The following is a 22,715-nucleotide window of genomic DNA, read 5'->3' on the forward strand; positions in this document are numbered from 1 at the left end:
CTTACATATTGGAAAAAAGAACCCAAACACTAAGTACATACTTGATGGACATTACCTTACAGATGACCCCCACCCCGTTAAAGACCTTGGAGTTTTCATGTCAAATGATCTAAGTGCCAAAGCCCACTGTAACTACATAGCAAAAAAAGCTCTAAGAGTTGTAAACCTAATCTTGTGTAGCTTCTTTTCCAAAAACACTACACTACTAACCAGAGCATATAAAACATTTGCTAGAGCAATTCTAGAATACAGCTCGCCTGTTTGGAACCCTCACCACATCTCTGACATCAATACAATTGAACGAGTCCAGAAATATTTTACAAGAAGAGTTCTCCATTCCTCTGAAAACAACAAAATACCTTATCCCACCAGACTTGAAATCCTAGGCTTAGAAAACTTGGAACTCCATCGTCTTCGACAAGACCTAAGTTTAACTCATAGAATCATCTGTTGTAATGTCCTTCCTGTTAAAGACTACTTCAGCTTTAACTGCAATAATAGAAGAGCAACCAACAGATTTAAACTTAATGTTAACCGCTTTAATCTAGATTGCAGAAAATATGACTTCTGTAACAGAATCATCAGTGCTTGGAATACTTTACCTGACTCTGTGGTCTCTTCCCATAATCCTAAAAGCTTTAACCAAAAACTTTCTACTATTGACCTCACCCCATTCCTAAGAGGTCCATAAGGGGCATGCATAAGTGCACAAACGTGCCTATCGTTCCTGTCCTATTGTTTTTCTTTTCTTCTTCCTATATATATATAGATTCTTATACCTCCTAATATTTACTCATATATATGTTTATATACTATATAATCTTTTTATATGATGTTGTGACAAAATAAACAAACAAACAAACAAACAAACAAACTGGAGGCTAAAACATATAAAGAACGTTTGTGGGAATTTCTTTAAATGTCTAATTTAATGAAAAGGACTAAGGGTGACATGATAGCGGTGTTCCAATATTTAAGGGGGTGCCACAAAAAAGAGGGGGTCAACTCATTCTCGAAAGCACCTAAAGGCAGGATAAGAAGCAATGGATGAAAACTAATCAAAGAGAAAAGGAAATTAGAACTAAGGAGAAATTTCCTGACGGTTAGAACAATTAATCAGTGGAACGGCTTGCTCCAGAAGTTGTGGATGCTCTAACACTGGAGGTTTTTAAGAAGAGATTGGACACATTTGTCTGAAATGGTACAGGGTTTCTTGCTTCTAGTCCAACAGGGTTGGACTAGAAGCAAGGTCCCTTTCCAATCTGTTATTCTGTTACTCTGCTAATAAATTATAAATAATTAAGTGGCTAATCCTTCTCAAATCTATATGATTTAGTTTGATTATGTTTGCATGTTAGTCAGTTTGCCATTCAGTAACAACAAGCTTGGTAAGAAATAGATACAGGTCTGAGACACTTACAGAAATATAAAAGAAATTTATATTGCTCACTATTTTTTGTTTTACTTCAGAATTAATGTTGCTACAAAAGATTATACAATGTCCATGGAGGAATTTCTTAAAAGAGAGCCTGAGCCTGTTGCTCCACAACTGCCTTATACTGTAAGTTTTTTATTTCAATATATATATATGGATTACAGCAATATATTGCAGCACTGTCATATCAGTCTGTGTCAGTGGTCACCAACCGCTGGAGCAGGGCAGCCCCCCTGCAGGCCTGTGCCCCAGAGTGGAGGAACTGCTCTGGGATGACCAAAGGGCCAGTCCTGTGACTATTACAGCTCTGGAATATGGGACCGACTTTCCCACCAACATCAGCAAGCCACTGTCAGTCTGCCCATCTTCATTTTCCTTCACTCAGATTGATCAAGCTTTTTGAGAGAAGGAATACAAAAGAGGTTTCCAAGCTGTGTGCGTGGACCAGGCGCTCTCTCTTGGGCCTCCTACTCAGAGGCTTCGCAGAAGCAGACAGGTAGGCCCAAAAGGTGGCTGAGCCTCCCCCCAACAGTGGTCCATGGGATTTAAAATTATGCATTTGGTGGTCCCTGAGGTCCAAAAGGTTGGAGACCCCGGTCTGTGTTGTATTCAGGCACAATGAATCGCTTGTCTATTAATCTTGTGAATTCAAATCAGTTTGCATCCATCTTCTTTTACCTTACTGAATATGATTTATTCTGTAAAACACCCTTATGAAAAATCCTAGTGAAAAGCAACAGTCCCATGCTTTTTCAAGTAGTTACATATAAACCCTGTCAGCAAAGAAAATTATGGCAGCAAGTTTCAACAAAATATTGAACTACATTGAGGGGCAGTTTCAGAAAAATAAGAAATTTTGGTGTGAGGGAACCAGCAATTCTTTGCCTTTTGGAAGGGAGAAAAAAAAAGACAACACTTTGAGTGGTTCATAAATAGTACTAAATCATTGTGTAGTTTGTTTGGTTTTTACTTATTATTGTAGTTCATTCAACAAACTACAGGTCAAGAAATCATAGGTTAATAGTGTATAAATCCTACTATTGGATTTATTTCAATCCTAACCAAAGCGACTTGATCCTAATTTATGAGAGTCCCATAGCCTTAGGTAGCAGATAATTTCAATTAAGCAAAAGAGGAACATGTGAAAAGTTTTTATATTAGAATAAGCAACATAATCACTGTTGATGCTATCACTATCAGCACTTTAGTTATTAAGAAGATACTGTTCTTTGGGCAGATGTTAACAAAGTTCCTTGTTTTTGAATTTTTCACTTTTACTGCATAAATGGTTCCACTGAGCTCTGGAAATAACTAAGATCTATTTCATGGAATTCATATTAACCATTTTGAGGGCCTTATGGGTAGAAAAATGGAATAGATAGAATAAATATATAAAGTATGTTTTCCTGCCATGTCTTATAATAATTTTTAGGTCAGGAACTAGTTGATTACTTTGAAAGGCTAGTCCTTTAATCCAAAGTCAGGTTGCAGTAAATATCTATACTCTGTGTGTTTATGTGTGTGTGTGTGCATGCGTGTGTGGGGGTTTTTTTTGTAGGTTTTCACGAGTATAGGTATATAGGTCTTGGCATATTCAGGTCTTTTCCCGTGTAAGGTTTAGAGTATCTTGGCAACGTTTTGACGAGGTCTCAGTCGTCATCTTCAGGCTGGTGCTTTCAGTTTTGTGCTTGTGTGAGCAAAGTATGGTCGGAGCTGCCATCTCTCTATAAATAGACATTCCCAGAACTCAGGATGTTTCCACACAGCCCATTACCCAGGTCGTTACAATACAGAAGACTAATGGGCACACAACTAGGACCACACCCACACAGGAGGCTACGAAACAGCTGACTAATCTGCAAACATCCACTCCACCTACCAATCAAGATGCAACCACACAGCCAACCAACCCGCTTACAGCAACAAAGCCAACACTCCCCACCTCCCCACCAGTATTTATAGAGAGACGGCAGCTCCGACCATGCTTTGCTCGCACAAGCACAAAGCCGAAAGCACCAGTCTGAAGATGATGAGTGAGACCTTGTCGAAAGGTCACCAAGATACTCTCAACCTTACACGGGAAAAGACCCGAATACGCCCAAACCTACATATATATATTGTATATATATTACCTATCAGCAATAGTACAAACAGGAGGAGTTTTCATTTATTGCATAGCTATTAAAAGTTATGGTTCAGTCTGACTGAATTTTGGACAGAAGTATTTTTTTCATTGACACGACCAAGAATTTCTCATTCAGTTTTGTGATCTTTTCTTATTTTTCCCCAACAGATGAACAGTGAACAGAAACAAATTAGAGTAAGTGAATTATTTAAGGATTTTTTAAAGGCCTGTTAAAACTTTATAAGTTTTATGAGATATGGAAATGCAGCTAATATTGATAGTGTTTGTTGTTCCTTATCCGTAGAACTAACATACAAATGATGAAGATGCTCAATATTATTTATTAATGTAATTTGAAGATCATACTTGTTAGGATATCCCAGTATTGCAAATTATTAATTTAATTTGACATCCATGTTCATTGTTTTGGTAGCCTTGCCAAATCAACATTATAAAGATTTTGATTAAAATATTAGTAGCATGAATTTCTAATTTTTAAAATGGTATTAAAATTTACACATTAATTAATTAAGATTTCTAATTAAGATATGTAAGGTTTAAAAAAAAATTATTTATACATCTAATAGAAAAATGGCATATATCCCTCCTTTATCATATTAGCACTTTTTGTGTTAGATTATGCTTGAAGAGTGTAAAGATAAAAAATACTGAGCATCAATCAGCAAACAGTGCTAAGCATATTCTGTCCTGCATGGGAAGACAAAAATAAGCCAAGGTCTGTTCATTCCTGGGAGGCTAATTAGGGAAGTTACTGTTCTGCCCAGGTTATCCTTTTTAGAGTTGTAATATTTTATCTCATTAGCACAACCTGGAAAACTTTGTCCTAAAACTGAAAGAACTGTAATCAGGCTGTTTCAGCTGGAGGCAACAAAAAAGACACAAAGTCAATATCATAGGGTGCTGTCCTTTAGCAACAGCTAGCAAGGCATTCTCAACCTGTAGAATATGGAACATACAGATAAGCTCTCAGAGTAATATTGCAATTTATATTTTTAAATCACAAACAATGAAAAGCATTGGTTTTATTTCATTACATAATGATGGTTTCATTTCAGAATAATTATCTCTTTATGAAGAAGTGTGTTGAAAGTAATCCAGTGGTACCTATTCAGCAGGAGTGGTTACTCTCCATGCTTACATTGGTACCACAGTCTCTCATGGAGGGCAAGGATAGAGAGAAATTGGTTGAAGAACTCTTAAATGAAATAACAGATGATTATGAAATGAGTATGAAAAGATATATGGGTAAGTTCAGTATCATGTTACAATAATATCTATTTTCTTCTACTTTTTTCTATTTTTTTAATAACATAAAATATATAATGTATTTTTTGCCTAGATAGCAAACATTACATTGATACTTGATTCTATCAGAGGTATTATCAGATGTATTTTTCTCAAAGCATGCTAATATGTTGCTTATCTATATGTTAACAATAGTTATCATTTATATATAGGACTATGCATATTTAGGTAGTCCTCACCTTAGAATCATTCATTTAGTCACCTTTTGATGTTAGAAAGGCACTGACAAAAGTGATTTACGGCTGTTTTTCACACTTAAGACGGTTGGAGCATCCCATGGTCATATGATCAAAATTTGGATGCATGACAACTGATTCATATTTATGGTGGTTGCAGTGCCCCAGGTTCATGTGATCACCTTTTGTGACCTTCTGACAAGCAACATCATTGGAGAAGCCAGATTAATTAAACAACCATGTTACTAATTTAACAATCCAAGAATAAATTTAGCATTTGACATCTCTAAAGTATGCTGTAGCTTCTGTGTTCTTCTTACATGTTTGTAAAAGCCAAATCAATGTCAATTATTTTGTTGAAAATAAAACACTTAACAAATTATTTTATGAGTAATATGCTAAAATAGTATGCATAGCTGTTTCTCAAAATACCAGCATGTGTCTGTAATGTTTTGAATAGTCCTTGAAGTTAAATATAATTTTTTAAAATATTACTTTTAAATAGCATTTCCTAACACATATTTCCTATATATCACAGTTCGAAGCGTTCTTATCAAGCCTGAAGTAAAATTACTTGAATATGAAAAAGAAGGACCTTTGCCAGTTGAACCTGTGTGAGTAAATTATATTAATAAAGCTATATTCTAGATGTTTTGCTGAAGCAAACGTGGATTTTTTTTTCTTATTTCTTATAGTCTAATTTTGACTTTTAAGGATTTTAAAGCTGAAAAACATTTTCCTGTTTGTTAATCAAAATTATATTGTTTCTTTTTTCTCCCATGTATTTAGTATTGTCATTTTGTTTATTTGTAGCGGATTAGACTTTTCTAGACCGTGGCATAAAAGTTTTATACAAGCAAGAAAACAGATTTTTGAAAATTTACATATTCTCCATCCAACTTTAAGAATTCTCCTTGAAATTGGTTACAGAATGTTTTCCATGTTACTTATAGTAGATGTATCTGGTTTCAGGTAACATTTATCATTCTGGATTTAATTTTCTAAATACAAAATATATGCATAATTCTAATAAGGTATACTGCATTATTAAATTATTATTTATATTCCTTTGGTAAAATATATCACTAATAGTATAGTTTTTACAATTCAGATCAAATGTTTTAGTATTTGGCAATTAATTTATTTAGGATTCTTAAGATGATATAAAATGCCCACCATATAATATCTACTAGAAGTGATAGTCTCTTCTCCACATTAATTATGAATTTATTCTCCAGAGAGATTGTTATATAGTCAGAGTAACACATGTATAGACAAGAAGGAATATGGATAAGATTGGGAAAATATCCTTATTAGCAATCAGAAAAAAATAAATTCCATTTTATGAAAATTTAAAAAGAATCCTAGTGAAAAGAGAATGTGACTGAGTAATGGAAAATATGAAAAAAACTGAGAAGTGGAAGTATAATAACATAACTAGTTTCCTATAATTCTGACAGTCCACATCATAATACTTCATTGCAGGCTTCACTTATTTTTTATGTGAGTTTTAAATCTGGACCAAAAATACATGAATAAGGACTCCATTTTTTTTATTAACATTAACATGTACATTTGCTTTGTATTTGTTGTCCATTGATTTTGCTTGATATTGTTTCATTTCTTAAATTAATACAGGTCAAGAGGCCCAATAGAATGTGAATCCCTACAAAATGATGTGTCTATAAAATGCTTAAAAACAGAAGAAAAGATATTAAACACATGGTATCCAAAGGTTATCAATCTCTTTACCAGAAAAGAAGCACTGGAGGGAGTGAAACCTGAGCAAATGGATTCTTTCTATAGCTGTGTGGCTACACTCATGTCTAATCAGGTCTCTTTTTCAAGTCTCTGTAGAGCATTATGTATGCATCTTAAGAATGTTCATTTTCCATCACTTCAGCAAAAGAAGAATTCAGATCATTCATAAAACTCTTTCTTTCAAAGCACCTTTGTGAAAGGAATGAAAAAATTATGTTTGAATCTGAATCCGTGAAAAATTATTGCAAGAATTATGTGAATGTTCATACTTTTTTCTAAATTTCAAAATGTGCATATTCGTATTATGGAAACTGAATAAACAAGACAATATAGAGGATGGGCTTAAGTTTGCTTTAATTATGTGTACTAAAATCTTTTTTAAACATTATTTTTTAGCTGAAGGAGTTGTTAAAAAGATCCGTTGAAGCTTATGTGAAGTTGTTTGACTTAAAAGATCAGAGATGGCTACCATTGTTCAGAATGGAATTGACTTTTGATGATGAGAAAATGGACTTTTATCCTAGCTTTCATGATCTGGAAGAAACCATCTTATGTATTATTACTTTGATTTCACAAACTTTGCAGGTTCTGTTTTATCTGTTATACTTTAATCAATATGTAAAATTTATATTGCTTAATAGCATACACATCAATCCTAATAATTCCCATTATATTTCAGTTTATTTTCAGGTAATGCACAGATGACTGTAAATCTCACATCCAATGCTAAATGATTTTCATTGTTTATGAATGTTAAAATAACTTTCTTGCACTTAATAGTTAAAACACAAACATTGTTTGAATTGTGAATCTGCTCCAGAAATAATCTGGTGAAACATAGGCAATACTATCTAGGTTGGATTCAGAGCAAAACAGTTCTCTCAGTTTAGTGAGAAGCAGCTAGGTACAGAATTGATTGGCTAGCTCTTCGGGTATCAAAACCTCTCTTCTCTGTTTCTCTGTCTTGAGCAGCATGTTTTTTTTTAAGCGAATGAGAAAATTCTTAAGATATATAGGTACTTTTTATGAACTCATAGTCTATGGTAAGTGGAAGCGCTTGATTTCCTATTAAATAGAATACTAGAGACCATTGGAAGAAGAAACTAGGCCCTTGTGGGAGACATTTTATTCCCCACTGTAAAGTCTAATTTTAGGTGTTAGAAAAAGAAAATAACGTGAATGGATTCATTATGCTGTTCTATGAATAAGGCTGCTCTAAATATGAAAAGATTTCTCACAAGTATACCATATGCACAGCGCCACTGGGGGAAAAAAGGGAAATCTTTTAGAATAATACTCTGTTAGAATCTGGATGCTACTGGTGGCAATAGTTAGAATGCAGTATTGCAGGCAATTTCTGGGGCTCAAGGTTTATTCAGTTTTCCAACTATCAGTAAATCGGTAAAATGGGGACCCAGATAGTTGGGGGAAATATGCTGACATTGTAAATTGCCCAGAGAGTGCTGTAAAGCACTATGGGGCTGTATCAGAGGTGGCATTTAGCAGGTTCTGACCAGTTCTGGAGAACCAGTAGCAGAAATTTTGAGTAATTCGGACTGGCTTCGCCCCCATCTATTCTCTGCCTCCTAAGTCCCAGGTGATCAGGAGGAAATGGGGATTTTGTAGTATCCTTCCCCTGGAGTGGGAGGGAATGGAGATTTTACAGTATCCTTTCCCTACCACACCCACCCAAACCACGCCCACAGAACCAGTAGTAAAAAAGTTTGAATCCCACCACTGGGCTATATTTAAGTCTAAGCGCTATTGCTAGTGCTAGAGCAAAACGTTTTTGAGTGCATATTGATGATACAAAAAAGAATTTAAATCTTTCTCAGCTTCTTGATTTGTAAAGACTACAAAAAGACTACATTTAGGCAAAAAACCCGAAATGCACCGGTACCGTATATGTGGCACCTTGCTCAATAGTAGTACCTGTGAGAGGGATCTTGGAGTCCTAGTGGATAACCATTTAGCTATGAGCCAGCAGTGTGCAGCAGCTGCTAAAAAAGCCAACACAGTTCTGGGCTGCATAAACAGAGGGATAGAATCAAGATCACGTGAAGTGTTAGTACCACTTTATAATGCCTTGGTAAGGCCACACTTGGAATATTGCATCCAGTTTTGGTCGCCACGATGTAAAAAAGATGTTGAGACTCTAGAAAGAGTGCAAAGAAGAGCAACAAAGTTGATTAGGGGACTGGAGGCTAAAACATATGAAGAACGGTTGCAGGAACTGGGTATGTCTAGTTTAATAAAAAGAAGGACTAGGGGAGACATGATAGCAGTGTTCCAATATCTCAGGGGTTGCCACAAAGAAGAGGGAGTCAGGCTGTTCTCCAAAGCACTTGAAGGTAGAACAAGAAGCAATGGATGGAAACTGATCAAAGAAAGAAGCAACTTAGAACTAAGGAGAAATTTCCTGATAGTTAGAACAATTAATAAGTGGAACGACTTGCCTGCAGAAGTTGTGAAGCTCCAACACTGGAAATTTTTAAGAAAATGTTGGATAACCATCTGACTGAGATGGTGTAGTGTTTCCTGCCTGGGCAGGGGGTTGGACTAGAAGGCCTCCAAGGTCCCTTCCAACTCTGTTGTTATATTATATTATATTATATTATATTATATTATATTATATTATATTATATTATATTATATTATATTATATTATATTATATTATATTATATTATATTATATTATATTATATTATATTATATTAAAGACTAAGGATGCATAAATAGCCCATTTCATACAGTTGGATGGTCCACAGAACTGCTGAGAGGTCTCTGAAAATATTCACTAGTTTCTGGACTAAAAGTAAGAGGTGATAAGATTAGTTAAGAAGCAGAGTGATATGCAGCATGTTCATGTATATGTTTATTCAGAAGTCATTCTGTTTATTTAAAAAGCAATTCAAGTGTGTTCATTCAATTTTATTCTCAATAAAAGCATATTCAAAAATATTCAATTACTGTAATGCTGATAAGTACATTAATGTTTGAAGTAATTTTATGAGTTTGGGCTGAACAAGATGGTATATAAATGGTATTACATATTATGAAATGATTTCTTAAAAGCCATAAATAATCCTTGAATATTTTTTTTTAATAGAATGTCCAGACAATACATTCATGGTTAGGAGGTACAAACATAGTAACAACTATTGACACTGAACTTCCTGACCATGTTATAGCATGGGCTTCATCTGTACTGAAGACAGCAATCAATGAGAATTTGAAAGGTGCAAAAGCACATTTTGATTCTTATGGTGAGTGGTTTACAGTGATTCTTTTCAAAGTCATATCTTTAACGTTCCAAACTTAATAAAATTGCTACTGATTTGTAGTGACTATTATTACAGGACAATTCTAAGTTCATTTAGGACTAAAGACCAGCACACAATCAACTGATGCACAAATTGGTTTATTGCAATGCCAGAAGCAATAAATAAGTAAAAAATGCTTATTTTTGCTTGTTTTGCTTGTTTTACTTTTGTCACATTCCCTGCCTCATTTTCTTACAGTGGAAAAATATGGCTGGCTTGTAGATGGTGCTGCAGATGACCGTATTAAAACATTTATAGCTGAGGAACACAGTTTTGATGAATATGCAGAGGTAATTTCATGTATAATTATAAGTATATCTGGCTTTTGTTCTCTAATCTACATCTGATAAAATGCCATGATTCTTATTTGAATTATGCCAGTTCATTTGAAAAACAATGATATTTTTCTCAACAAATCATTTCTTGACTTCCATCTACAAAATTTGTGCTTTAATCTTTGCAGAGACTTAGGGTTCCAATTTTGTCCTTTAATTTTGAACTGGAAAAATCTTTTTTTTTAAAGATTATTAAGTGTTATGGTTCTTTATGTTTTTAAGGCTTAAAGCTTTCATTTTACTCCTTAAAATACTTCAATCCCTGAAAATTTTGGCCTGCTCATTTGGAAAGAACTCTAAGAATAACAAAAACCATAATGATGCTCACCATAGATTGCTTTTCCCTGATACATTTATCTGAAATAAAACCTGGCAACCAGATTTCACATTTCTAGCTATTATGAGAATACCATAAACATTTTGGTGGGAAAAAAATAAGTAACCTGATTTGAAGAAATGGATTTAGATGTCTCCTTTATAGTCTTTTATTGTAGTTTGTTTGGGGCTTTGTTTTTACAGCTCTATGCTGCTCTAACTTTTTTTGATTCAAGGTAGTTTGCATTGAAAATAAACGTCAGTACATTAAAAAAAAATACACAAATTTTACAAAAATTACACAAGCAACTCACATTCATCTCTGTACCAAAATCCCAGTAGAATAGGATAACTTTTCATAAAGAAAGCAAGGTGGGACTCCTTCTACCTGTTTTATAATTGAAGATATTGCCATTAAGAATGAGCCCACTCTTAATCTCTCATGAGAGGGGGACCCAGAACAATATTTCTTGGAAAAAATTCACAGGGTAGGCTAATTCTAGTTGGGAGACAGTCCTACAGGTACCTTGGTGTCATCCATGTGGCATTTTAAAAGTCAAAACTGGGATTTTTGATTGGGCCCAGAAGCCTATTGATAACCAATGCTGTGATTTCAGGATATATAGATATCATATTATTGAACTTTCATGATGTTTATTACATGGTTTAAGAATTATGATACCTTGATCTATATGTGTGCCAAGTTTCAGGCATCTAGATGTGAAATTAATATTACTTTAATAGCCTATGGACTATGACCAAACAAAATGAACTGCCCTGTCAAGCCACAGAGCAGCAAGCTTGTATATCATTTACAAAAAAAGAAATGAAGACTGTTCATCATCTGTAGCTGGGTATGCCAGGAACAAATATGTTGTGCTGATAGAATAATAGCTTGGTTTGTGATGATGTTTAATCTTTTTCCTGAAACAAAAGACAAAATGTCTCCACAAAATTCCTGCCCTTAATTCCACAACCTGATTGTACTGCCTGGAATTGCAGTTGAATTTCCCTTTAACATTGATTTCAGAAGTGCATCCTTCACTGCATCATTGGGAAGCTAGTTTATTTAGTGCAAATGCAGGCAACTGGTGGCCCATGAATTGTGTGGGATCTTCAGTACTCTTTTTATGGTTCCCAGGATCTTTTTGTGGCTTTCAGAGCACTTCCATTATATGTGGTATGAAACATTTGAATTTTGGATATGAGTAAAACAATTATTTTAAAAAAATATTTGATAGTGTATACATATTCAGTAGGAGACTGCCATTTGAGAATAGGGTTGATGTCACTTGCATCAAGAAGAACAGAATGCTGGCATCTACCATCAGTGCTTTTTGCAAGTAATTGTATAATGAAAATAGTACTTTATTTACACTTTATTTACATTAATCTAAACTAAACTGATCATACAATGTTCTAATTGGTTCAATGGAACTTCCTTCCAAATACTTGTTTCAGCTGTATTCAGTTATGCATCTATATGTAAAATAACAAATATAATCATCTTTTGAAGCTTATAGATGAATTTTTAAATCTTTCGACTGAAATAATGAGCTTGCCAATGATAGCTCACTTCTCTATGGTGCGTTTAGATTGTGATGACTTGAAGCAAGGATTATGTGAAAAAGCAAAAAGTTTTGCATATAAATTATTGGATTTATTAGCTAACAATCATAGAGAAGAAAATAACAAGTGAGTAATTTTTTATTACAAATTATTTCTTCCTTAGAAAAATATTGCCATATACTGTATATAGCACTGTTAATTTTTCATTTTGTATTCAGGTACCCTTTGGCTTCCGATCAGTTGCTTAGTGAAGTTATAACAGACCTCTCCAAGTTCCAGTGCCCCCCTCTCCACCTGCATTTGGTTGCTTGGCAACCGACCTGCATTTATGACTATTTGCAGTAATCCTCAGACATATGACCATACTTTATGAAATTTTTACTGAAAATTTGCAGTTGCTTCTAAATTGCAATAAAACTAACCCATAGCAAACAATAACTTCACTAAATGATTGCTGCATTTGCTTAAAGAATGTTGTATAAAAGTTGTAAAATCTGGTTGGCCACTTGCTATATGACCATCATGACTTATGACCATAATGGCAGATTTTATCATTGTAGTAAATTGAGGATTACCTATATTGTTTTCTGACAGATTGATTTTTCATTGTTGCACTTAAAAATTAAATACTATGTATAGGTCTGTATAGTATGTGTTTGGATGTAATGATCACTAATCGTTACTTTTACATAAAAGCTATACTGTAGCAACTACAGTACTGAAGATACTAGAAATAGAAATGTACAGAATTGTATTGTAAATCTAATATGTGTAAAACTCACATCAAAATTATTTTTTAGGATATGTAATGAATTTGAAACCATTAAAGAACGTGCATTAAAAGTTCCTGAGACAACAGAAGAAATGATGGAAAGTATAGCCTTTATAGACAAGGCTAAAACCATAGGTATCCAGAGGTTGTATGAAAGGATTAAGGTAAATATTTTAGGAGACCTGGTTTTTAAGTGGAAGATAACATATTAATTCAATTTCAGCCAATCTTGATTTTTCTCCTATATTGTAAAATAAGTCACATATTAACATCTAGTCATCTCAGTATACACCACTATAATATGAACCGCTATAATATGAACTTTTGGTTTGTTTACACATAATGGCTTTTTGACTAGAGTTGGCATTTTTGGGATTGAGCTTGAGTCCAACATGAAGGGTGGGTAGTCATTTTCAGAAGATTGAAATATATTATTTTGAGCTTTTCTTCAAAAATAGCTGCTGCTATTTTTTCTGATGCTTGTGCCGGGGGGAGGGGGGGGCTTAATTCTAGTCTTGGTTTTGAGTTTTAAATCACAAATGGCACAATATTTTCACTGAAATTTCTGAATCATTTAAGCCGCAATCCTATCCTTGCTTACCTGAAACTAATTGGACATTAACTCTAGATAGAAAAGCCTAGAGTTGATCTAAAAATAATGCACACATTCAGCTTACTGGTTCACAGTACTCTCAAACACAGAAGTGTTTTAAAAGATGAATTGCATTAAGTCTGGAACATGTTTTTATAATGTATCCATATTACAAATTATTGTTGTTTAACTAGAATTACGATATAGCTTGGGCTTACACTTCATACAAGACTCCAGCAAATCATACACTATTCACAATATCTGTCTTTTAAATAGTATAGCAACTGAAGCTGAATAAACTTTCCTGCAGGGAAGCAGATTATCAATCTTCAACTACAAGCTATAATTTTGCATGATTTACCTGCCCTACCTCTGATTTACACTCTCAAGAAACACCAACAGTTTTTTTCCCCTAATTGGGAAAATGTAATAGGTATTGGAATGATACATCCAGTATTATAATTGAGACCAATCTCTCTTCAAATTTACATCTTCTTTAAAGCAGAAATAAACTACTTAATTTCTTTTATAGGAATGCCAGCGACGAATGAATTATCTTCTGGATGTTTATTTATTTGAACCAGAAGACTTGACACTGAATGCAACTGTTTTGTTGTGGCCTCAAAATATTAACCCTATCTTTGATGAAAATGATGATGTAAATATAAACTTTTAAATTTTTTTACACGCTATATTGTCTGAGAAAAAAAATACAGCTTTGTAATTACCTCAGCTTTAATCTCTTAAATTTGAAGACTGCTATTATACAAATTTATTACAGACCAAATAACTGACAAATCGTATGTTTGAATTGATTCGGTGTGATTTAATGAACTTAGGTAATGTTATCCATAAATGCACTCCGCTTCTTCTTTGTCTTATAGATTATAGAAATGTCTAAACGGAAGGGTGAAAGTGAATTACTAGCCAAACGTGAGAAATTGATAATGGAAGTAGAAAAGCAAATTCGTCGTATGCAAGAATTCACAGAGTACTGTGATTTGGACCGCATGCAACAGGTCTGTGACATTTGGAATAATTTTGGCTTAGAATTTGCACAAGGAAGATACACAGTGGTAAAATAGTAGCAAAAAATAATTAACTATATTGTTAGGCAAAAAATTATACTGATGAATCTTGATATTCTCTAATGCTTAGTAAATTATATTATGTTGCTGATAGTCCCATTAAAACATTGCTACTTCTACTATTAACATAAATGTATTTCATTATTGGAATGGTAACATTAAGGTGTTGGCCCTCAAAGTAGAAAGTCCTGTGGCAGCCATAGTTGATGATATAAAAGTTTAATATTCTTTGGATTTATATGCAAGGTAGTAGCATATTTTGTATTGTGATGATGCTACAAAGTGATTTAATGGGCTTATGACATCTGTACACCTAAGTTTCATGCAGGAGTTGCCATAGAAATGAATGTTAAACATTTGTTTAGAAGAAATTTATTGACAAAAAAAATATGAATGTCAGGAATATGCTGTATATTTCTTCAAAAGAAGTATTGAGGTGGTAATAAATGTAAACCAAAATGATTTCTTACTTTGTTCTGGTTTTTATATAAGAATTTGAATATGGTGAACAAATCTATTTATTTCAGTTTGTTTAATTTTTAAAAAAACATTTATATTTGTAAGTACTTGTATCCCATAATCTTAAATGTGATCAGTTTATTTTTTTGAATTTGAAATTTCTAATGATAGATAAATCTATTTTCAGTATGTGACTGACATGAGAACACTGCAAAAACGCATACAAGATGCTGATGAAGCAGTTACTTTTATTAATAAAGAAGAGAAGCTTTTAAATTGGGAGCTGACTGAATATCCAGAGTTGGAGACCTTAAAAGTTAACATTGAGCCATATCAGAAACTTTTTGTTTTTATATTGAAGTGGCAGCGGACTGAGAAACGGTAAGTTATACAAATATTTTAAGGGAGAAGCAACTAGAATCTACATAGGTTTTTTTTAATCTAAATTCCATAGCAGTTGTATGACTTTTATAGTTTATATGTTTGATTTTAATTATCATTTAGGTTTGTGTAAGTGTAATTAAGATGGAAGATTCACCCAATTTTATAGAAATCAGGCTGATATCTGGAAAATACTTAAACAGATTAAAAAAGAAATGTGTCTGCAATCATCATGAAAATAATATGTTCATTACAGAGATATATTATGGATTAGTCAAGAACAAGTCTTCCCAGAGAATCATAACTGATGGTTTGATTGGATAACTTTCGTAACAAATACTGGGAAAGCAGTAGACATCAACATGCTCTTGCTTTCAAGAAAACATTTGGCAAAGTCATCCATAATATGCTGCTTATCAAGCTATTTGGATTGGATGGCATGCTAATTAAATGGATACAACGCTGGTTTGACAACTGTATTCAGAGAAATATCATAAAGGGTTCTTCCTCATAATGAAGAGAAGTCAAAAATCAGTCTGAGGCTCACTATTAAGGTTGGAATAACTAATACCTTAGAAATAATTGCCCGATGATCTTGAAAGGTTAAAGAAATGGGCTAAAGTAATGCACACAAACGCTAAGTGTTAATAAATAAAAAATAATTGCAATAAAACGTGCCAATACACCTATACCCTGGTAACTGTACTTGTAAGAAAGTTTTTGGAATACTAAGTGATTAGAAACTGAATATGAGCCAACACTGTGATGCAAGTGCCAAAAAGGTAAATGCAGTATTGGGCTGCATTAAGAAGGATATTTTCCACATTATAGAAAGTATAATTCCATTTACTCTGCTTCAGTCATACCCTACTTTGAAGGATATGTTCAGTTCTGAGCCATTATTAAATAGACAATAAAAATAGGATGGACGTCTGAAGGTTTGCTTTGAAGAATCTGTTTAGCATCTGACGGATAAAGCCACTTGGATTTATTCACATTAGACTCTGGCTCAGCAACTCCTATGGAGTTGACAAAAGAGAAGTCTGTGAGACGTTTGAGCCTGTGAGGAATTTAAAGCTGGCTCTTACAATAGAATGAGATGATCTATGTATCCCTGATAGTGTGTTTTGTTTTTATGACAGATATGGAGTTTCATTTATCCTTCTTCAGTATGTTGCACATGTTACATTTGTCATGGTTATTGCTTTTATTTTGCTGTTTTTAAACCAAAATATGTAAGCTTCATGAACTTACTCTGGTAGTAAGTATGGCCTGCAAGTAAAGAAATGAATCCCTATCCTAAAATATATTTTCTTTCTTTTCTTTTTTAGATGGATGGATGGTGCTTTTCTAGATCTCAATGGAGAAAAGATGGAAGGTGAAGTAGATGAATTTTTTCGAGAAATTTATAAGACATTAAGATTTTTTCAACAACAGCTAAAGAAAGCTGAAATAGAAAGAAAAAAGTCACTGCGAAGAGCAGTAGTTGAAGAGAGAGTAGAGGAAGAAAAGAAGGACAATCCAACTATTTCAATGTGTAATTCTGTAATGCAGCAGATTAAAGATTTCAAAGTAAGTGTTTAATTGTAAAGCAAAGTTTTAAAAACTATGTACTGAAATATACTCAGAAATATTTAACATTGATGATATTTGCATGATAAAAACTGTTACATCCAGTGAATGAAGACATTATAGAAGAGCAGATTTAATTCAAGTAATTTCAAATGCTCTTCCCTGGTCAGCTGAGCCATGATAATATTGTTAACTCAGTCAAAAGTAGAGCAACAGTCTAGCCTATGTAGTCAGTCTCAAAGAGGAAGAACTCAGGCTATAGAGTGGTTAGAAATGCACAGTGTCTATTATAGAACATGTTGCTGGAGACTCTGGCAGCCACTGAACACCCTACATAGCTACATAGCTACAGCTACATAGATCAATCAAGCCTGATACTCGAAAACTGAGGGGTTTTTTTATCCTTTATCTTGGGTTAATCCACTAAATCAATGGAGGATAACTGTTGAAATGTGATTCTCACCCCCCACACCAAAAGAAAATAAATTGAAAGTTTATTAGATTTATAGCAGACTGGTATAAAAATGATAAAAATGTGGTATAAAATGGTCCATAAGTTTGAAACAGAATAAATGAAGTAGTATTGACTTTCAATTGTTTAAAATCATTAAATTGTGGAAATAGTAAATTAGGAACCAAAGAAGGCATAATTGATGGGCGAAATGTATTAATTCAAATTAGAAGAAAGTATATTAAATTCCAAACCTTTTCCAATGTACAGTAAGCATATATAAACATTTTAAATATTTAACCTTAACATTACTCACATGAAGATTCAAGATTCTTAGATAGTTTTCAGACTCAACTGATAGTAGCAAAAGTACATAGAAAGTTAATAAAGGAAAAGAGCTCTGACGAAGACACATTTTCATGTCATTTTTGAAAGGCCGGTTTCGGCATCTTGGGAGAAAGTTTAAAAGCATAGAGTTATCCCATAGTACCCAATAAAAAGCTCTTGTTTTGTCTGAGGCATGATATTCTATGATTTGACTGACCACTGATATTTCCACAAATTCCACTGGTCACTGGTTTGCATTCTTACTGGTTACTGGTTATGTCCTAAAACCTATCACCAAAAACAGGGGTGTCAAACTGGATTTCTTCAAGGGCCAGATCAGCATTGTAGTTCTACTCCGCGGACCAGCTAATGTGGGGAGATGGGGCGGACACCTCCTGGAGCACCCTGCCAGCCAAAATGGATTGTTCTGCTAGTAACTACATTATAATTTAATCATTCCAAAGGTGTTATTGGCACCAGTCAAGAAGGCACTGGTGATTTCCAGACTTAGGGCCAATGTCTTCTGAAAACGATAAGCAATTTGCATTAGAAATGTATGTGTATGTGTGTGAGTATGTACACAAGTATGTACGCAGAAATAAATATATGCTTTCAGCTATGCTGCCAAAAATATACGCTTTCAGCTATGCTGCCAATAAATTTAAAATTTTTCATAACATTTTAATTTTTTCCCCTCAACTAGGAAAATATCCCACTGGTGACTATTCTTTGTAATCCAGGCATAAAAGCTCGTCATTGGAATCAGATGTCAGAAATTGTTGGATATGATTTAACTCCAGATTCTGGAAGTACCTTAAGAAAAGTGTTAAAGCAGAATCTAACTCCTTACTTAGAGCAATTTGAAGTCATAAGTATGGGAGCAAGTAAGGTAAGATAAAACACTATTAAACCCAACCTCTCAAGATCCAAAGGAATTAAATAATAAAATAATTAATTTCATCTATGGCATAGGAATTTTCACTAGAAAAAGCAATGCATAATATGATGGAGACCTGGGATTCAATTTTCTTCCAAACTGGCTTATATCGTGAGACTGGAGTTAGTATTCTGTCTGCTGTTGATGAAATCCAGACAATTCTAGATGATCAGATTGTAAAAACACAAACAATGAGGGGATCACCATTCATCAAGCCGTTTGAAAAACAAATGAAGGTATTTGCTTTCTCTGTTCTCTTTAAATTCTGGATGTATGTATATCTTTAAACTGTTGACCTACATTCCTTGATAAATTTGCTCTGGACTGTAGTCTTATTTTTAATCAAAGGTAATCAAAATATAATGTATAAAACAGTTATAGGGTATTCATTTTTTAAAAAATATAAATACATAATTCATACATTAAAAGGGGCAAATCTTTAAATCTTAAATAGACATTACAATTTTTCTTAAATATTAGGTCAACAGAAAGTTTTAAAGGGGTGCTTTAGTTTGATAAAAGTGTGTATAAAAAGGGCTATTTTCCTTTACTTCTTGTCACTTCAAGCCCTCATTCACCCATCTTAGTTTGAGTAACCAAAATTGGAGTCTGCCAAGACATAGTACAGTCACAAAACTAGTTCCTGGAGCTCCTGCTAAAACTGCAGAGCAAGATGATGTGACAAAGCAGATTTCATTGCCTCTGTGGTTGAAAACACTATATCAAGATGAAAGATTGTTTCCTCATACATTCTGTTTAGGATTTGATTAATTGATTGATTGAGGTCCTGCCCTTCCACTTGATTGAATAAGAATGGAAGATAATACTCCAAATGATACAAAAGTGAGATAAAGTAGAACAGTGAAGACAGAAAGTTCCAAATAGCGCAGAGCGTGCTGGAATTTCTAGCATGTATACATTACTGAAACAGCGATGTCTAGCTGGCTTGGGCATGTCGTGAGAATGACTGATGGTCGGATTCCGAAAGATCTCCTATATGGAGAATTAGTGCAGGGAAAGTGCCTCAGAGGGAGACCACAGCTGCGATATAAGGATATCTGCAAGAGGGAACTAAAGGCCCTGGGAATGGACATTAACAACTGGGAACCCTTGACCTCCGATTGTTCAGCTTGGAGGCTAAAGACGCAGCATGGCCTTCTCCAATTCGAAGAGACATTTGTTCGGCAGGCTGAGGCAAAGAGGCAGTCCTGGAACCAGCGAAATCTGGGGGCTGGGCAGGGGACAGAATGTATCTGCCCTCAGTGTGGAAGCGATTGCTACTCTCGAATTGGCGTTTTCAGTCACACTAGATGCTGTTTCCAGAGCACGATACCATAGTCTTTTGAGACTAAAGGATGCCAATAGAATAGAATAGAATGAAGACAGAATTAAGATGTTCAAGTAATTACTAAAATAATCATAATAATTTTCAAAAGTTTGGGTTCAAGAATTACATTTTAATCCTTTTCTAAAACTAGAGAAAGTGAGCATCACACCCAGTTCTTGAGTACATTATGTTTCATCTTTCAATTACTTGCAGATAAAGCCTCACTGTGATAATACCGGAATTCTAGGAATGCTGTTCTTTTTAAAATATATGATTTATCTACTACTGTATCTTTTATTTAGATTTCCCCCGAAGACTATTTCTTTACCCAGAATTGCCTGCTCTCAATTATAGATGAGAGATAAGGAATTTCTAAAGTAGCCCAAAGGATAAACAAATGGAAGAGAGTTCTCAACATAAATTGTCCCATTATTCTGGTTTTGCCTTTTCCTTTCATATTATAGATATAGCTATATAGATATAGATACTTTGTGCTACAATCTTAATGCATTTTTAGGAATGGGAAGAACGCTTAATCAGAATTCAAGAGACTATTGATGAGTGGCTAAAAGTGCAAGCTCAGTGGCTTTACTTGGAACCAATTTTTTCTTCAGAAGACATTATGCAACAAATGCCAGAGGAAGGGCGCCAATTCCAAACTGTGGATAGATATTGGAGAGATATTATGAAATACTGTGTCAAAGATCCCAAGGTAAAGTAGTAATGATGAGTCTGCTCTGATTAGGTGAAATAAGTGTACCATATATTTGTAAGCTGTGCACAAAACCTTTAAGTGACATTTCTTTTGTGAGATAGCCTGGTATTAGAATTGCAAAAAGCCATTACTGAAAGTCTATCATATTATGTGAAACAGCAGAATGGCAGAAAATTCTGAATATACTACAAAAATATATTGCCAGCTTTCTTTATATGAGAGATGGCTACTTAATAATTGAGAAATCTACATAAAGAAAAAAAATTCTATTCCCTAATCTAAAAGTTAGATTTCACATGAAACAAAAATTAGCGTGCAGTTGATGAAAAATGACTGCACAATGGAATGTTCAATTATTTTTATCATTATTTCAAAATTACAGGTAGTCCTTGACAGTTCATTTAGTGACTGTACACTGAAAAAAGTGACAATTTTTCACATTTATGACCACTGCAGCATCCCCATGGTCACATGATTTACATTCAGATGACAATTGACAACTGACTCGTATTTATGACAGTTGCAGTATCCTGGGGTCATGCTTTTGCAAGTCGTCAATGGGGAAGCCAGAGTCACAACCACCATGTTACTAATTTAACAACTGCAGTGATTCACTTAACAACTGTGGCAAGGAAAATTGTAACATAGGGCAAAACTCACTTAACAAATTTCTCACTTAGCAACTTAAATTCTGGGCTCAATTGTGGTTGTAAGTCAAAGTCTACAAGTATTAAAGGACGCTTAATAAAATAAACTTTACAATCGTAATCATGATTCACTCATCAAAATTTCAAAAATATAAATATTTTAGTGGGAAATAATACAGTAAAATTGGCACTCTGAATTAATTCCTAAGTTTGATAATAGGCTGGGATGAAGGTGAACAAACCAAAACATCAGGTAATACTGCTATTAGTAGGAAATCAAGTTCTGAATTTGCATCTCATTCAGTTCAGAATGGGGTCATACTCTCATGTAAGGAGTGCCCAACTATCTGATGAATTATCACAGTTGGGTTAGGGTAGGGGTACAGCTGGTAATTGTGCAAATCTATTCCTTGACTGCTTGACAAGCAAGACTGCTTGATAAGGCAATATCCAGAAATTTCAGTTTTAGTAAAATATGGCAATTAGGTTCTGCATGTAGAAAGGTGGGTTGTAAATATCAATATAAATAATTATAGATTTCCACTAGCCGTCCATTTTTTTCATTAATTTTTAATCAATAAATCCATGTTAACCATTAATATTTGTCAGATGCCTGGCAAAAATTTTGAACCTAGAATCATTTATAAATATTGCATGAATAACATTTTTGATAAACTTATGGAACATTACTTGCACCTTCAACTGTGTAGTGCTTTCAGCCACATGAAATTTATGTTTAGAAACTTAAATAGTCTGAGGCTCCCAGCTCTATGAAGAGCAAGTTAGTGTGTGTATTTTTTGCCATTTTTTTAACATACAAAATTAGACAGTTTTTTCCCCCAAACTCTTGTTGCAAATGTACTTAGCAGTGTAATTCTTGGACATGTAATTCTAGTCTAGGGTTTAGTTTAGTTTTCTCTTCTTTTTTAGGTTCTTGCTGCCACATCATTGACAGGGTTGTTGGAAAAACTTCAGAACTGTAATGATCTTCTTGACAAAATCATGAAAGGGTTGAATGCCTATCTTGAGAAGAAGCGTCTCTTCTTTCCCCGGTATGCTTCTGTTGTTCATTAATAAAGCTG

At 34.0% G+C, this 22,715-nt stretch overlaps 1 protein-coding gene across 1 annotated transcript in view; it reads left to right on the forward strand.

Moving 5' to 3' along the window:
• DNAH12 (dynein axonemal heavy chain 12) overlaps nt 1-22,715 on the forward strand; it is a 106,215-nt gene that overhangs the window by 7,433 nt on the left and 76,067 nt on the right. Inside the window, exons 2-20 of the mRNA XM_058171890.1 lie at nt 1,471-1,561; nt 3,729-3,755; nt 4,637-4,826; nt 5,601-5,676; nt 5,876-6,034; nt 6,701-6,896; nt 7,220-7,408; nt 9,933-10,089; nt 10,345-10,436; nt 12,313-12,491; nt 13,166-13,301; nt 14,262-14,387; nt 14,614-14,748; nt 15,464-15,657; nt 16,989-17,229; nt 18,711-18,896; nt 18,980-19,180; nt 20,789-20,983; nt 22,564-22,685. Of these exons, the coding sequence (XP_058027873.1) occupies nt 1,471-1,561; nt 3,729-3,755; nt 4,637-4,826; nt 5,601-5,676; nt 5,876-6,034; nt 6,701-6,896; nt 7,220-7,408; nt 9,933-10,089; nt 10,345-10,436; nt 12,313-12,491; nt 13,166-13,301; nt 14,262-14,387; nt 14,614-14,748; nt 15,464-15,657; nt 16,989-17,229; nt 18,711-18,896; nt 18,980-19,180; nt 20,789-20,983; nt 22,564-22,685 (2,892 nt within the window). The remainder of the gene's footprint in view (nt 1-1,470; nt 1,562-3,728; nt 3,756-4,636; nt 4,827-5,600; nt 5,677-5,875; nt 6,035-6,700; nt 6,897-7,219; nt 7,409-9,932; nt 10,090-10,344; nt 10,437-12,312; nt 12,492-13,165; nt 13,302-14,261; nt 14,388-14,613; nt 14,749-15,463; nt 15,658-16,988; nt 17,230-18,710; nt 18,897-18,979; nt 19,181-20,788; nt 20,984-22,563; nt 22,686-22,715) is intronic.

This window comes from Ahaetulla prasina, chromosome 2 (assembly GCF_028640845.1).
Source record: "Ahaetulla prasina isolate Xishuangbanna chromosome 2, ASM2864084v1, whole genome shotgun sequence".
Taxonomy (NCBI): Eukaryota; Metazoa; Chordata; class Lepidosauria; order Squamata; family Colubridae; genus Ahaetulla; species Ahaetulla prasina.